The following is a 14925-nucleotide window of genomic DNA, read 5'->3' as shown; positions in this document are numbered from 1 at the left end:
TCCATAATCTTTAATTGCATTTCAAATTAACGAGTTCATTTATAGATTTTAGTAGTTCATATTTAGATTTAAATAAAAAAATACATTTAAAAAAAACATTATTTTAATACATTTTATTTGTAACATTTTCATTTTAGTTTTGGAAAAGACCTTCCCAAGGTGTTTATTCTCAGGATGTAATAAACTTTCTTATGTATTGCAATCCATATTACATTTATAGCATTTAGCTGATGCTTTTATCCAAAGCAACTTACAATTATATGACTGAATACAATTTGAGCAATTGTGGGTTAAGGGTCTTGCTCAGGGACCCGACAGTGGCAACTTGGCAGCCACTGAGTGGCTTGAACCAGCAACCTTTTGATTACTAGTCAAGTACCTTAACTGATTATACCAAACAAGATGCTACTATTTTATTAGTATCTTGGTTGAACCTTTTAATTTAAGCCAGTTTACACAAACAGTTAATGGCTAATTACCTAAACTGGTTTGGCATTTAATTAATTTGGTTTACGTACCTTCTAAGATTTAAATAACACTGTCCAGCAGAGGGCATCAAGTCACAAGCTATTCTATTTTGATGTCCCATTACAATTGGCGTAACATTGATATTCCTGTCCCTTATTAGGTAATATTTTCCTAACTGTAGTTCGAAGCCAGTGCTACGTCCCATAGTAGGCAGGGTGGTGTTTAAGCACGTTCTGCTGAGCCAATAGGAAATGCTTTCAACTCAGCTTCTCTGAATTCACTCAGGAACTGAGAGACTGTTGCTCTTCTCTGTAATTTTATTCATTTAAGTCTAGTTTCTATATTCTCTATCTTGAATTTTTTTTAACTCTACAATTTTTATGCATTATATTAGTACATTGTCATAGTGATACTGTCTACAAAGACAGCACTTTCATAGTGTGTTAATTCCCAGATTTTTTAAAAACAAATTTGACAAATGTGAAAAAGACTAACTTTTCCACTTGATGCTTCATTTAGGCACATATACAATCATAAAATGTTTTGATTGTTCACAAAGCAAAATGGCAAAATGTAAATTATTTAATAGGCTATCACAAAAAAAAAAAGTTCTCTCAGGTCTAGTAAATAACACCCTGCATAATTCACTCCAAAACTAAAATGTATTCTGAAGGTTAAAAGGTGTAAAAAAAAGAATAACCTATTATTAACATTTCAGCTGAAATTCTAATAACACTAGTCCACTTGCTTGTTCAACCTTGTATGACTTCAGTCTGCAGTATTTCACAAGGTTGCTAAATGCCCGCTGACATCTGCTGAAGTACGACTCAGAGGAGCCAACACTGTTCAGCTTTGCTATGATTTAAACAGTCCTGGTGAAACTGTGAACACATCATATGGGGAGAATTGTGCTCCGGAGGAATGGTGAAGTCCTGCCTACATACCATCTTACTTTCTGCTCATTGTCATTTCCTACAGAATTGGTGTGCTAGTAAATATCTTACATAAGTGTAGGGAAAAATGGGAGTGATGATAATTTGAGAAAAGTAGTTAGTGCTGCTACTGGAATTGAAATTAATCCGCAATCCATGTGGATCGCCTTGGAAGGCTGCCACCCGGTTGAACGCCGTTGCTACAAATAGCCCTGAACGTCCTCTGTTGTTTATCATGGGGTACTAACTATTGAACACATGCTCGGCAGCTGCAGAGGATAACGGGATGTCAACCGTGAGCAGGATTTGTGTCTCCCGGCTAGGCCTGCCAGCTATAGGACACGAGTAGAAATGAACAAAGCATTTAGCTTTCAAAATGGCTGACTTGGTCTTCCCCTCCTCAGCGGATTCCTAAACGAAGCTGAACTTGAACCCATCAAAGTCATATTATATGGCCATTACATTTCTAAACAGAATAATTTCTGTTCACCTCATGTAGGCATGGAGTAATTAGTGATTAAATTAACTGTTGCTCTGCTCATATGTGATTGCAATAGTAATGGTAATCAGGACTACTTAATGAAATGTAATCACTAACTCTTTGATGATGTTTAATTCATATTATTTCACCACCGTTATAAGAAAAAAATAAATAAAAGACATATTAGCTCTTCCAATAATATTTATTGCAATCACTCCTCTCCTAGTCTAGACTAGGATTGCAATCAAAAAATAAAAATAATAAAAATAAAAAAACAAGAAAAATCACAGTTTAAGGAAATACATCATTCATAATGGGTGTATGCAGGGCTACAAACAGCACCTTGCATTGTTCAATCATTGTCTTCCTCTTCATCCTCCTCAAATGCATCTTCTCCATCATTGGCTGTGGCCTCCTGGTACTGCTGGTACTCAGACACCAGGTCGTTCATGTTACTCTCGGCCTCGGTGAACTCCATCTCATCCATGCCCTCACCCGTGAACCAGTGCAGGAAGGCTTTGCGGCGGAACATGGCAGAGAACTGCTCCGAGATCCGCTTAAACAACTCCTGGATCGCTGTGCTGTTGCCGATGAAGGTGGAGGCCATCTTGAGTCCCCTCGGTGGGATGTCACAGACGGCCACCTTGACGTTGTTGGGGATCCACTCTACAAAGTAGCTGCTATTCTTGTTCTGGATGGCCAGCATCTGCTCATCCACCTCCTTCATGGACATGGGCCCGCGGAACACTGTCGCCACGGTGAGGTAGCGGCCGTGGCGTGGGTCACACGCTGCCATCATGTTCTTTGCATCGAACATCTGCTGCGTGAGCTCGGGCACTGTGAGGGCGCGGTACTGCTGACTACCTCGTGCTGTCAGCGGGGCAAAGCCTGGCATAAAGAAATGCAGGCGGGGGAAGGGCACCATGTTGACGGCCAGCTTGCGCAGGTCAGCGTTTAGCTGCCCGGGAAAGCGCAAGGAGGTGGTGACCCCGCTCATGGTGGCAGACACCAGGTGGTTGAGGTCGCCGTAGGTGGGCGTGGCCAGCTTGAGCGTGCGGAAGCAGATGTCGTAGAGCGCCTCGTTGTCGATGCAGTAGGTCTCGTCCGTGTTCTCCACCAGCTGGTGCACAGACAGCGTGGCGTTGTAGGGCTCCACCACCGTGTCGGACACCTTGGGCGAGGGCATCACGCTGAAGGTGTTCATGATGCGGTCGGGGTACTCCTCGCGGACCTTGCTGATGAGCAGGGTGCCCATGCCCGAGCCTGTGCCGCCGCCCAGCGAGTGCGTGAGCTGGAAGCCCTGCAGACAGTCACAGTGCTCGCACTCTTTCCTCACCACATCCAGCACAGAGTCCACTAGCTCCGCTCCCTCTGTGTAGTGGCCCTTCGCCCAGTTATTCCCTGCACCTGTCTGCCCTGTGCCAGAAACGAACAGCAGACAGCGGAGAAGAGTCAGGCAGCAAAAATGAAACCCAATCTCCGCCCACCCCCTCCCCCTGCTAGCGCTTAGCGAGAGCCAGGCGCCAATTGTTCCCCATTAATCACGCAGAGTAGAGCGGATGTGAAATTTGTGTTTGGGATGCATGGCTGTGTGGTAGAGTTCCAGACATCTGTGCACTTTTGAAGAAAAATCTGATAAACATGGCTGTGTATGCAGCTTATGGCTGATCCGGATATCAAGGCGAGAGTTCATGCTGAACTCCTGCACTGAACTCACCGTTGTGTTCAATGACTCTGAAAAGAGCATGTTCAATGTAAAGTCTGCCACTTTGGGTAGTTAAAAAATGTGCAAATGTATACTATGCACGCTCATCTGTTAGATTCAAATGGATACTACAAGTGGCAGAGGCTAAGGGTCTATGGCATTATAGTTTTCCCATTCATTTATATCTGCATTGTAGAAAATCCAGTTGGATACCTCACAGAAACATGTAGACAGTGGCCCAGGCCTATGAAAAGTATTCAAGTATAAAGGCAAATAAATAATGGACAGCCTGGCTACTCTTAAAACATTTCAACTTGAATCGACAACACAACCTTCACAACATATACATAATAATATATAATAATATATAAGAGAAGTTGGTACCAGTCCTTGGTCACTGTTTTAATGGGTTCTTCTTGGCATTCTAAGCATATGAGCGCTTTTTTTTTTCTTTTTTTTTTTCAAAAATCAGTATTAAACCAAGCTGTATTTTAAATTACAGCACATGCTAATGTGGGATTTGGTACAGTAATGAACAGAGCATGGATCCTTGATTACGTTTAAAAATATGGAAACGTTACCACTAGAATTTGGGTGGATGCTGAATATGGACTATTATCATCCCCAAACCAGAGGTCATCCAGTCTCTAGGGACTTTTTACCAGTCCACGTGTTCAATTTAATTCTGCTTCCAACTTACATTAGCATAGTAATCAGGTTCTGGAGCAAAGAGCACAAATGTGGACAAGCCCTGAGGAGTGGGTTTCACTGTGAAAATCCCAACTCTTTCTGAGGGCACGCCGGGTGAAATACTAGGATTTTACAGAGCATTGATTTTGCCTGTTAATAAATAACCGTGATGCTGTCTCTAATGATGTGGCTTATGGAACTTGCAAATACCTTTTGTTTTTTTCTACTTTTGTTAGTCATCAGAGCTGAGTGTAAGGGACTCTAAAATCCATTATAAAGAAGCAATAAAAGAGACAATGCTTCTGTCAAGAACTCTTTCAGCATGGTGATTTATACAAATTTAGTTGAGTTTTTTTTTACTTCTTGATATAAGCCCTTGGCAATACTGAGGGTATCCTATACACATCTCACAATCACAATGTACAATGTTTTTCATCCTGCCAATCACTGATGCAGTTTGTTTTTTGTATAATTAAAAAGGCTGGAGTAGCTATAGGTTTACAGCTGTCTTAAATGCTGATGGACAGGTTATCTCTGGAGTGCTGCACACACTTTTATGCATCACCTTGAATCACTGAATCACCACAACTAGATCCATTTGTCAGGGTAAAAACAAAAACAAAAACAAGAGTAAAAAAAATCTGACTACACTGTACCTGGAATTCCAAAGTGATTGCTTTCAGATATCTATTATGTGTTTGCTCCTTCCTGAACAGAAAAAAAAAAGAATCCATCTGGATTTCAGCAAATGACATGTTGCTCAATATGTCTACACAATTTTAATCTATAAGCAAACCTTTATGTCTAATAAAACTTTAATAATAAACCTTTAGGTCTAAACGTTTAACTATAACTAACTGCATTTAAAAAGGAAATGGGCCACTGGATTAATGAAGAACATAAAAATAAAAAAAAACAAAAAAAAAACAAATATAAGAGCCAGGTCAGACATCACAAAGCAAATATCTGAGAACAAGGACAGTGGACTGCCTCCTATAGAAGGAAACCTCACCAAAGATGAAGTTGTCTGGCCTAAAAAGCTCTCCAAATGCACCGGAGCGAACGCTGTCCATAGTTCCTGGCTCCAGGTCCAGCAGCACTGCTCGAGGAACAAACTTATGGGCTGAAAACAGTGCACACACAACCAAGCCACGTTATTCCATTCAGTAGGCTATATGAAGTTTAAACCGTTTATTTTCATACACGAACAGAATATATCAGAAACAGAGTATACAGGATATTCTCATGATATCTATATGGTTGTTCAGTGTTGAAACTTAAGGCCACATTCAACTGTTTTGAAAACATCTTAAAATAAAGTTGAAGCATCCAAACAAATTCCTTTAGAATGACACCAAGCTTGTGGTCAGTCTTTGTGTGAGGGTTGGAGGTGCAGTGGTATGTGGTGAAAGGGAAGTTCACCAAGAACGCTGATTCATACGTACACACACACACACACACACACACACACACACACACACACTACTCACATGACGCCTCGTTGTAGTATACATTAATTCTTTCAAGTTGAAGGCTTGAGTCACCGACATAGTTTCCAGCTGGATCAATTCCGTGCTCATCGCTTATAACTTCCCAGAACTAAATGTACCACCAGCACAACAAAGATCAACCACACTTACACCGCGGGAAAGAAAATCCACACGAAACAATTTATGAATTCTGCATTCATATGAGTTACTTTGGCTACAGAGGCACAGAAGTTCTTCAGAAAGTCTAGCACAGAAGACCACTTCTCGCCACACCCTTGAAGCAGCTGATCATCCCATTACACAAGCGTGACTAGATAAAGACATTAAATCAAATCTTGTTTCACCAATTCATTAAGAATTAAGAATGTTTGTGATTAAAAAAAAGGCGATTCAAACCTTAGGCGATCAGCTTAGGGTGAATCTGACTAAAACGTCTTACCGGTCTACAGACCTTTTTTAGAAGTCTATGGCGCTGTTTAGAAGACGTGAGATACATGAGCTCATCGCGCCTACCTTTGTCCCTATCTGGTTGCCGCACTGCCCGGCTTGTACGTGAACTATTTCTCTCATTCTGTCTTGGTGAACGAATTCGACTCGTTACGCTGTAACTGTGCGAACAGTTGAGCTCGAGCGCACTTTTACAAGGTCGTTCTCCGAGAATCCTTCAGCACGCGCTATCCCGTTCTCAGTTTTCAGCTCGTGCTCCCCGCCCACAGCGACCACAGTACTTTGCATGCCATTGCAGAAATGCAATCACCTTTTTTTTTTTTTTTTTTTTTGTGTGTGTGGGGGGGGGGGGGGGGGGTTTGGTTGGGTTGGGTTTTTTTCTGTGTTGCTTTTATCAGTTAATGCTGTGTGTGTAAGGCTGTTCTCTCTGGAGCAGCAGGTTGTCCGTGAGCAGGCGGTAACGGTCTCATTTTCGGAGCTTTCAGAGTTTTGCCCGGTACCTTGGAAGGGCATTTTCTCAACGCTTCTTGATTGGTTATTATAAAAACGTAAAAATGTTTTCATCTGATATTATGAAATGGTTGGTACAATGAAGTAAGTAGGCTTTAATTTAGAACATTATGGGGAAAACGGCACGTCTTGTGAATCAAGTTATTTGCAGGACAGACCTCTGAGAGATGCTCAGAGCAGCTTTAATCAAGTGGTTCTGGTAGTTCAAGCAAAACAAAATTTAAAAAGTACTTTAAACATTAGTATATACATTGGTATAGAAATGTGAAATGTCGCTAGCAAAGCATAAAGTTCACTTCATTAACATTTTAAAAATGGCATATAATTAGATAAATCGTGGTATTTCAGTATGGGAAATTAATTTTGGTAGTTTCAACACATCAAACAGATGCTGAGGTGCTCCTAAAGATGGTCCAGCCGGCCCATTCCTATCTGACTACTGGGATTATTCGCTGAGACAACGAGAAGCATTTTGAAATGTTTGTCGGCTCTGTTCCATCAGGGAATGTTGTCTTGAGGGATGCCGTGATGTCACTGAGCCTCTACCCGTCTCAGCTGCCACGGCTACTCCCACCACCCCCTGATGTCCCCTGCTGTAGCCTACCACACCTCCACCCCAGCCAACTACTTCTCCGTTGCCCTTAATGGACATTCTCTTGCAGGGTGGGTCTCGGACACGTACACACCTCAGGACAAGACTAAGACCTAGAAAGTTGGACTAGACAATTCCAATTTGAAGGTTTATTGTTGATTTTTTCATTTTTTTTAATTGATTTTTCTCTTTAAACTGTTGTTATATTCATTATGTCTAGCATCTTATTAAATCACTGAAAAGGAAGTGAAAAGTTAGCAGTTGTGTTGGTGAGATACTTTCTCTCTCCCCCCCACCCCCCGAAGTGAAACATGGAATCAAACGGGTACAACTTGCCCTCTACAATCTGCCCACTATTGGCAGAGGTGCAACACATTTTCAGTTAGTTTTACTGCCACCTACTGGTACCATTTCTCTCTGGAGGAAAGGAAGAGTATGTCAAGCTGAGATTTGAGAACAATTTAAACACTAAGTTTACATTTTAAACAGCACGCATTTGACTCTTAAGGACTTAAAACTTTACTGCTGTGAAGATATTTAAATTGATATTTAAATAGCTAAATCACAAGTAAACCATGCATGCCAAATTGGTCTTTGCTGCTGTAAATGAAACAAGAAGGACAGATATGCGCTCCAGAGGGTGCTGCATTCAATAGAGCACATCACTCATATGGAACTTCCTGACCTGCATACCATACATTATAATCAGTGCCGTACCAAGGTTAGGAGGATTGTGAAGGACCCCACCCATCCCAACAATAGGCTCTTCTCCCTGTTGAGGTCAAGGAAGCACTTTCACTCCCTGAAGACCAACACAGAGAGACTGAGAAGCTGCTTCTTCCTGCAGGCCATCCAGGCTCTGAATCAGGGAAACCAATGGAACTGATGGGAATAATCAGTATATGTCCACAATAACATCATAAAAACTGGAAATTTTACATTGTATATATGCATATTATACATTCCTTCTTCATGACATTTATTTATTCATTAATCCACATCCATTTCCCTGTATCAGCCACAGACAGAGCAGTTACAAAAGGCATTTCACTGCCAGTTATACTATGTATGACTGACCAAAAAACAAACAAAAAAACAAACTTTGAACTTTAAAAGAAGTGCCATAGCTAGCATTCAGAAGGAACAGGGGAGTTCAGAGAGTACAAAAGGCACTGGTTTTCCCTGCACCAACATCAGCATCCAGGATGCTGAATGTGCCAATATGGATGTTTTGTGTGAACATTCTTTATAACCATGAGGAGTGTTGGTGGGTAGAGAATGGCAGTAGCTCCGAGTCCACCAATATCCCATTCTCCAGACATATCAGAAGAAAAACATACAGCCTGCCAGATGAGAGCATCACTTCTCCCCAAAGATATAACAAAGGATTTGAAACCTGTTTGAACTAGGATGATAATCTATGCTAAGAATGGCATCAATGCCCATTTTGAATGCTCATATTATTCATATATTTTAATTCTGCTGCACTGTAATCCATTGTCATGACATTGGGTACATACAGGAAATGCAAAAGAAAGATGGAGACATTAAGATACATCTAGAAATCTTAGATCCAGAGAGAGTGAAAGTCTCCTAACAAACATCAGCAAGCTATGTACACCTGAAAATAAGAGTACATCCAGAGTTTCCCAATCAGCCTTCCAAACAGTGTATCCAAGTCTTAAACTGGAATGAACAGGAGAGGTCTCCCCAGGAGTGAGTTTGCCCCCAACTCCCAGCTATGTAGTAAGCTGAGACTGCCCTAACCTTTTCTAGCAGATCCTTTAGAAAAGGAATCTTCAACCAGAAGAAACCCAGTAGCATCGTTCTTCCTTAAACTTAAGTATTCTCCTATGGTGTCTTCTCTAGACTTACACGATTTTAGGCTTAGACAGCAACACCTGCTGCTCTCATTAGAAGCAGGTGTTGTCCATATGAGAAAACCATAGAACAAATAGGATGGCGTTTCCCAACGTGATAACACGTAACGGGTGAATGATTTAAAAAAAAAAAAAAGAAAGAAACTCACGTCACGCTTTAGATAGGCGAATAAAGAAAGTGTAGTTAGGTTGTGTGTGGCTGACCGGAATAGCACTCCGAGCAGAAGGTCTTTGGGCTTTGGATTGAGTTCTTATGGCTGCAAGCGGTATAAAGGTTATTTCGCCGTGGCGACTTTTCAGGTTTGTCAGGTAGGAAATTAAAATTTTGAGGAATACTTCACTTCGGTGTCATGTTTATAAGCTAGATGTCTAGCATTCCTAGAGTTTTAGGTGAGAGAGGGTCAGTGCGTCCGCTAAAATGGCTATCTACCAAGCTGGCCTTAGTTAGCCTAGTTTTCTTAACATGTTAGCTAGGTAAATTACTCAGCTAAACACTTCCTAGGTTAGCTAGCTAGTTGACAGAAAGCGCTTCAGCTAAACGTTTTGTTACTCTTTGTAAGTCGGATATTAATATCTAGCAACCTACTCATAACGGAAAACGGCAAAGCGTAGTTCTGCTTCAACACTTTCGTTTCCTAAAGCGGATAGATAGCTTTAACTATTTGTCTAGATAATCTTTAGCTTTGCACTTGACCCCACATTTAGTTGCCTTAAGGGCTAGCTAGTTAGCTACCTACTGCTAACGCTTTCTTGTAGCGTTTCTATATTTATCGAACATGTATTTTGTGTTACAAGTTCGAGTCTGGTTATTTTCGGATTTAATGCTCAGCAATACTGGCCTCAGTGTAGTGGCTAACCTAGATGATTGTTAAGATTATTATTTATAGGTTTTCATTAACATGTTGGCAATCTTAAAACCATATCCTTAATATCGTGTGGGTCCCACTCATGCTACCAAAACAGCTGCCCTGTCGAGGCATAGATTCCACCTTGCTCCAGAGGTGTGCTGAGGTATCTCGCATAAAGTAGCTGGTAGCAAGACCTTTTTAAGTCCTGGAAGTTGACGTCGGGCCTTCATGGATCGGGCGCCTTTTGCCAGCACGTTGCACAGATACTTTATCAGATTGAGATCTGGGGAATTTGGAGTCAACACCTTGAGTACCTTGCTCTTCTATCCTGCCACACTGCCAAAACAGTTCAGAAATGGTTTGATCAGTTGAAGGAGGCCCCTGGCCTTAGGGAACATCATTGTCAGCAATGTTTATGTAGGTGGTGTCATGGTAACATCCACATGAATGCTAGGACTTAAGGTTTCCCAGCAGAACATTGCCCAGCACATCCCTCAGCCTCTGTCAGTTTGCTTTCTTCCCGTAGTGCATCCTGGTTCCATCTGTTGCCCGGGTAAGTGATTCCCACACACCTGGCTGAGTACAAGGAAATGTCATCAGGCCACATTCCATTACTCCATGTTGTAGTTCTAAGGCTGCTGTGCCCATCGTAAGTGCATTTAGAGGTGGACGGGTGTCGTCATGGCCACTGCGACTGGTCTGTGTTCTGATACCTTTTGGCCTAGCCAGCAATAACGTTTTCAGGAATCTGAGCTGCAGTAGCTCATCTGTGGTATTGTACCAGAAGGCTAGCTTTCACTTTCCGCATGCATTAATGAGCCTAGGGCTCCCAGGACCCTGTTGCCAGTTCACCAATTGTCCTTCCTTGGTCCACTAGGTGCTAACTGCAGCGCACCAGGAACACCCTGCTCTGACCCAGTTGTCTAATCGTTACAGTCTGACCTTTTGTCAACGTTTCTCAGGTCCTTATGCTTGCCTATTTTGCATGCCTTAGACATCAAGTTCAAGAACTCTGTTCTTGTGATGGCCAATATATCCCACCCCTCGACGGGTGCCTCGTATATTGACAATCGTCACCTGTCTGGTTTTTAATGTGGCTGATCACTGTATAATCCATGGCTGTATTCTAATAGATTTGAGTGTGACCCAATATTCTGTACTGCTTGTTCATTTATAGAGCTTCTCAGGTGTTTAGGATCCCTGGTGTTCAGCTTCACACCACTGGTGCATTGATGGGGGCATCAGTGGAGGACTTCAATAATGCCAAGGCTCAACTTGGCACACTAAAGAAGGATCCTGGCAATCATGTCAAACTCAAGATTTATGCCCTCTTTAAACAGGTGAGACCAGGCTGAGCACTATCATTACAGCAACTAATGGCAAAGAGATCTGATGGACGATGTGTTTGCCATGTCACTTTTAGACATGTCTTGTGACAAATGGCAGCAATAATTGTAGTATTTAATACTTTAATCTTTGAGATCCAATTTTTATTTATTTTTTTAAAAATCAGTCAGTTTCTTGCTCTGTGCTGACCCATTTGCATTCTTGTGTATGTGAGCAGGCCACACAGGGACCCTGTAACACACCTAAACCAGGAATGTTAGATTTTGTGAACAAGGCAAAGTGGGATGCCTGGAAGTCACTGGAGTCTGTGTCACAGGTGAGGGTAGAGTACTTGAAGAAACGCGTTAGTTTTCTTGAATGTCCATACATTCTAATGGACAAACATTTAGGCTTAATTGTCAAGGCTTGTCTTTATGCCTTACTATTCAGTGTGCTAAAGATTTTGCATGTTTGTTAAAATCGGATGGGTGTTAATGTGGGGGTGGGGCTTTAGAATAAACTTGATTGGCTGCTTGTTTACCTCATTTGAGCCATTAGGAGGAGGCCAGGCAGCAGTATGTGGACCTCATTAAGTCCCTGGTGAGTGCAGAAGGACCAGCTGTGGCGACACCACCCCCAGAAAGTGCACAGGCCTTTCAGTCCTTATTGGTCACCACAGAAGATGGCATCACCACCATCCGATTCAACAGACCAGAAAAGAAGAATGCTATCACCTTGGATGTATGATTAGAACTTGGGCAATCCTTTTCTCTGCTGTTGCATTCTTTTTATAAGCTATAAATTAACTGTTGAAATGCATGTGATTTGAGCAATTTTTTTCTCCCCCTGCTGTTTTTTCATGCTTCATTATGCATATTGCAGAGAACATTTTGACTTCATCTTTCACAACCTCTTTTAGATGTATAAAGAACTGATTGATGCTCTACATCATGCTGGAAAAGACGATTCTGTTATTACAGTCATGACTGGTACTGCAAACCTACACATAATTAACATGAGCATTGTTGAATCGTTTGTACTCTAGACAACTTGCATTTTTTTTTTTTATGCTTTCTCTGTAGGCAGTGGTGACTTCTACTGCAGTGGTAATGACCTGAACAACTTCACTGGCATCCCACAAGGGGGCATTGAAAAGATGGCTAAGGATTCTGGGGAGTTACTCAAGTAAAGCTCCCCCTGATTCCAGACACTTTCTTTCCCACCTCCAGATGTAAAGTTATTTGCAATTCTTGTTCTTATATTTGCAGGCATTATGTGAAGGCCTACATTGATTTCCCCAAACCTTTGATCGCTGTTGTAAATGGACCAGCTTTGGGAGTGTCAGTCACAGTACTTGGCCTTTTTGATGTTGTCTATGCCACAGAAAGTGTGAGCAGTTTGATCCAGCCTCACTATTTTCACTATTGTGACACCTAGCCACCAATTAGATTTTTGCATCCAATCACATGGTATACTTTCATATTTTAAAAATGAACACATTTTAAGCAGTTTTATTTGAAGACAGCTTAAAATGCAACTCTTCAATTGCTTCTCATCACTTTGTCATGTTAAGTTATAGAGTATCACCCATTGCCTTTCATTTAACACTTTATCTGATTATGCTAACTGTGTCCTGATCATATTGGTATATTTGGAGGGAACTAAACCTTTTGTGTAGTTTGGTTCTCTGCTGTATTGATTTGACTTCATTCTGGTCTAACCTTAGGCAACATTCCACACCCCCTTTAGCCAGCTGGGGCAGAGTCCTGAGGGCTGCTCTTCTTACACCTTCCCTAAAATTATGGGTAACGCAAAGGTGCACACCTTTTGTCTTGACTTATAGTGGCTGCAGGTACATTTTTGCTGTTAACATGATTGCAATTTTGATGCTCCCATGTCATGCTAATGCAATAAAATTAGTCACAGGTGCTTTGCACAGTTCAATAATTAGCAGATCAACCGTGCACTGTGGTGTTTGTTGCATTCAGGCCAGCGAGATGCTGCTCTTTAATAAGAAGGTGACTGCCACCGAGGCATGTAACCTGGGACTGGTGACGGAAGTCTTTCCTGATGGCAGCTTTCAGTCAGAGGTGTGGACCAGGCTTAAGGCGTATGCCAAATTACCCCCAAAGGTAAGTGGATTTTTCTCTAGACATCTGTATTTGTCTTTAGTGTAAATGAAGTGCTTACACTTTTTGCTTTTGTTTAGCCTTGTATCCATTCTATATAGTTTCTTTTGGCATTTAAGTTCTTTCCAACAATTAATGGAAGCTGATTCTTGTGAGCCTCAACCCATGAGTGAACAGTCTAATCTCTCTCCACTTCTGCCTGCACCGTTAACGATAGCCCAAATGGGTTTTTGGTCCTGTAGACCTCCAAGTAAAAGGCAGATGCTGACGGGGGGTGTCAGTGGTCAGGCCGAAACGGGACAGTCAGCCATGTTTCCAGCCATTGGGGTCAGATCACTTAAATAATTTGTGTAAATGAAGGTTTGGTTGAGTGTTCTCCATTTAAGTCACACCTGTTGGATCATGTTGGAAGTGAAACTGAAAATGCTCTTCAGCCAGGTTGCTAGGGGCTTATGATTACGTGGCCTGAGTGCATTAGTAAATGAAATGCAAAAAAAAAATAGTGGGCTGTATGGGTCCCTGAACACCGGGCTAGACATTTTGTTCAGTTGTCCCATTAGCTGTGAATTCTCACTTGCACACTTTGTGAACATCTCAAGTGTTCCTTCACTGTCCTTCTCCCTCACTCAGTCTCTGGCCCTGTCGAAGCAGCTGATCCGCAGCAAGGAGAAGGAGAAACTCCATGCTGTGAATGACGCCGAGGTGGAGAGGCTGATAGAGCGATGGCTCTCTGACGAGTGCATGCAGGCCATTATGAACTTCTTCCAGGCCAAGCCCAAACTGTGAAGACCCTGCATTGAGAAATGTAGTAAATTTAATATACTTCAATAAGGGAGAATATGATGTCTTCAGAGTGGTAGTATGACCAGTTTGCCCACAGGAAAGATAACTTTTTTTTCTGCTGAGAGCAATTTAAATTGTTCACTAAAAATGCCTTCCTAGACTGTCTTGATTGTTTTTGTACATCTATAACCAGTCTGTGTGCCTTACAGAAGAACTCTATATATTTCTCCCCCCCCACACACTTTTCTGCAAAAATGTCAATTGAAGAGCAGTGTTATTCATAGAGGTGATCTTTTACTGACTGTATGTATGGAATTAAAAGGAGTGAAAACCAACTTTGTCTAGTGGTGTTGAGCAGGTGTTTTAAATAAAGCTGTTCTTACAGTACAGGTGGGCTTGTCAATGCAACCTGTAAATGGGTGGGAGGAGTCTAAGGTCTGGGGCATCATATGAAGGAAGCTGGCTAATTGCATCATGGACACTTCATCCACAAAAAAAGGGTTTAATTGATCACACAAGCTGGCTTGACGATGGTAGTTTTCACTTGGTCTTTTAACGGGAGAGGTTGCTAATCTTAAGATCACTCCATGTTCAGTAGTGGTGTGTGTGGTTTTTTTTTTGTTTTGTTTTTTTAAGTTTGTATG

At 41.7% G+C, this 14925-nt stretch overlaps 2 protein-coding genes across 6 annotated transcripts; one reads left to right on the top strand and one right to left on the bottom strand.

Annotated features, from left to right (window-relative positions):
• Nucleotides 1–2064: 2064 nt before the first annotated feature.
• Nucleotides 2065–6484, bottom strand: tubb6 (tubulin, beta 6 class V). Of its 2 annotated transcripts, none has more exons than XM_027013283.3 (4): nt 6280–6484; nt 5767–5875; nt 5289–5399; nt 2065–3297 (listed from the first exon to the last, which is right to left on the bottom strand). In XM_027013283.3, the coding sequence occupies exons 1-4, from the start codon at nt 6334–6336 to the stop codon at nt 2234–2236; spliced, it is 1341 nt and encodes a 446-aa protein (XP_026869084.1). In that variant the 5' UTR covers nt 6337–6484; the 3' UTR covers nt 2065–2233. The 2 variants fall into 2 exon arrangements, with proteins under 2 accessions (XP_026869084.1, XP_081552708.1); XM_081696582.1 differs by having other exon boundaries at nt 6218–6476.
• Nucleotides 6485–9224: 2740 nt separating this feature from the next.
• Nucleotides 9225–14616, top strand: eci2 (enoyl-CoA delta isomerase 2). 4 transcript variants are annotated; one of them, XM_027013293.3, is made up of 10 exons: nt 9225–9495; nt 11221–11383; nt 11608–11706; nt 11928–12110; nt 12289–12358; nt 12452–12554; nt 12638–12758; nt 13096–13185; nt 13358–13501; nt 14129–14616. In XM_027013293.3, the coding sequence occupies exons 1-10, from the start codon at nt 9449–9451 to the stop codon at nt 14282–14284; spliced, it is 1176 nt and encodes a 391-aa protein (XP_026869094.2). In that variant the 5' UTR covers nt 9225–9448; the 3' UTR covers nt 14285–14616. The 4 variants fall into 4 exon arrangements, with proteins under 4 accessions (XP_026869094.2, XP_026869093.2, XP_081552863.1 ...); XM_027013292.3 differs by having other exon boundaries at nt 9230–9504; XM_081696737.1 differs by lacking the exon at nt 9225–9495 and adding an exon at nt 9526–10596.
• The last annotated feature ends 309 nt before the right edge of the window (nt 14617–14925 follow it).

This window comes from Electrophorus electricus, chromosome 14 (genome assembly GCF_041902795.1).
Source record: "Electrophorus electricus isolate QZ-2024a chromosome 14, ASM4190279v1, whole genome shotgun sequence".
Classification (NCBI taxonomy): Eukaryota; Metazoa; Chordata; class Actinopteri; order Gymnotiformes; family Gymnotidae; genus Electrophorus; species Electrophorus electricus.
This window is presented reverse-complemented; position numbering and strand designations above follow the sequence as displayed.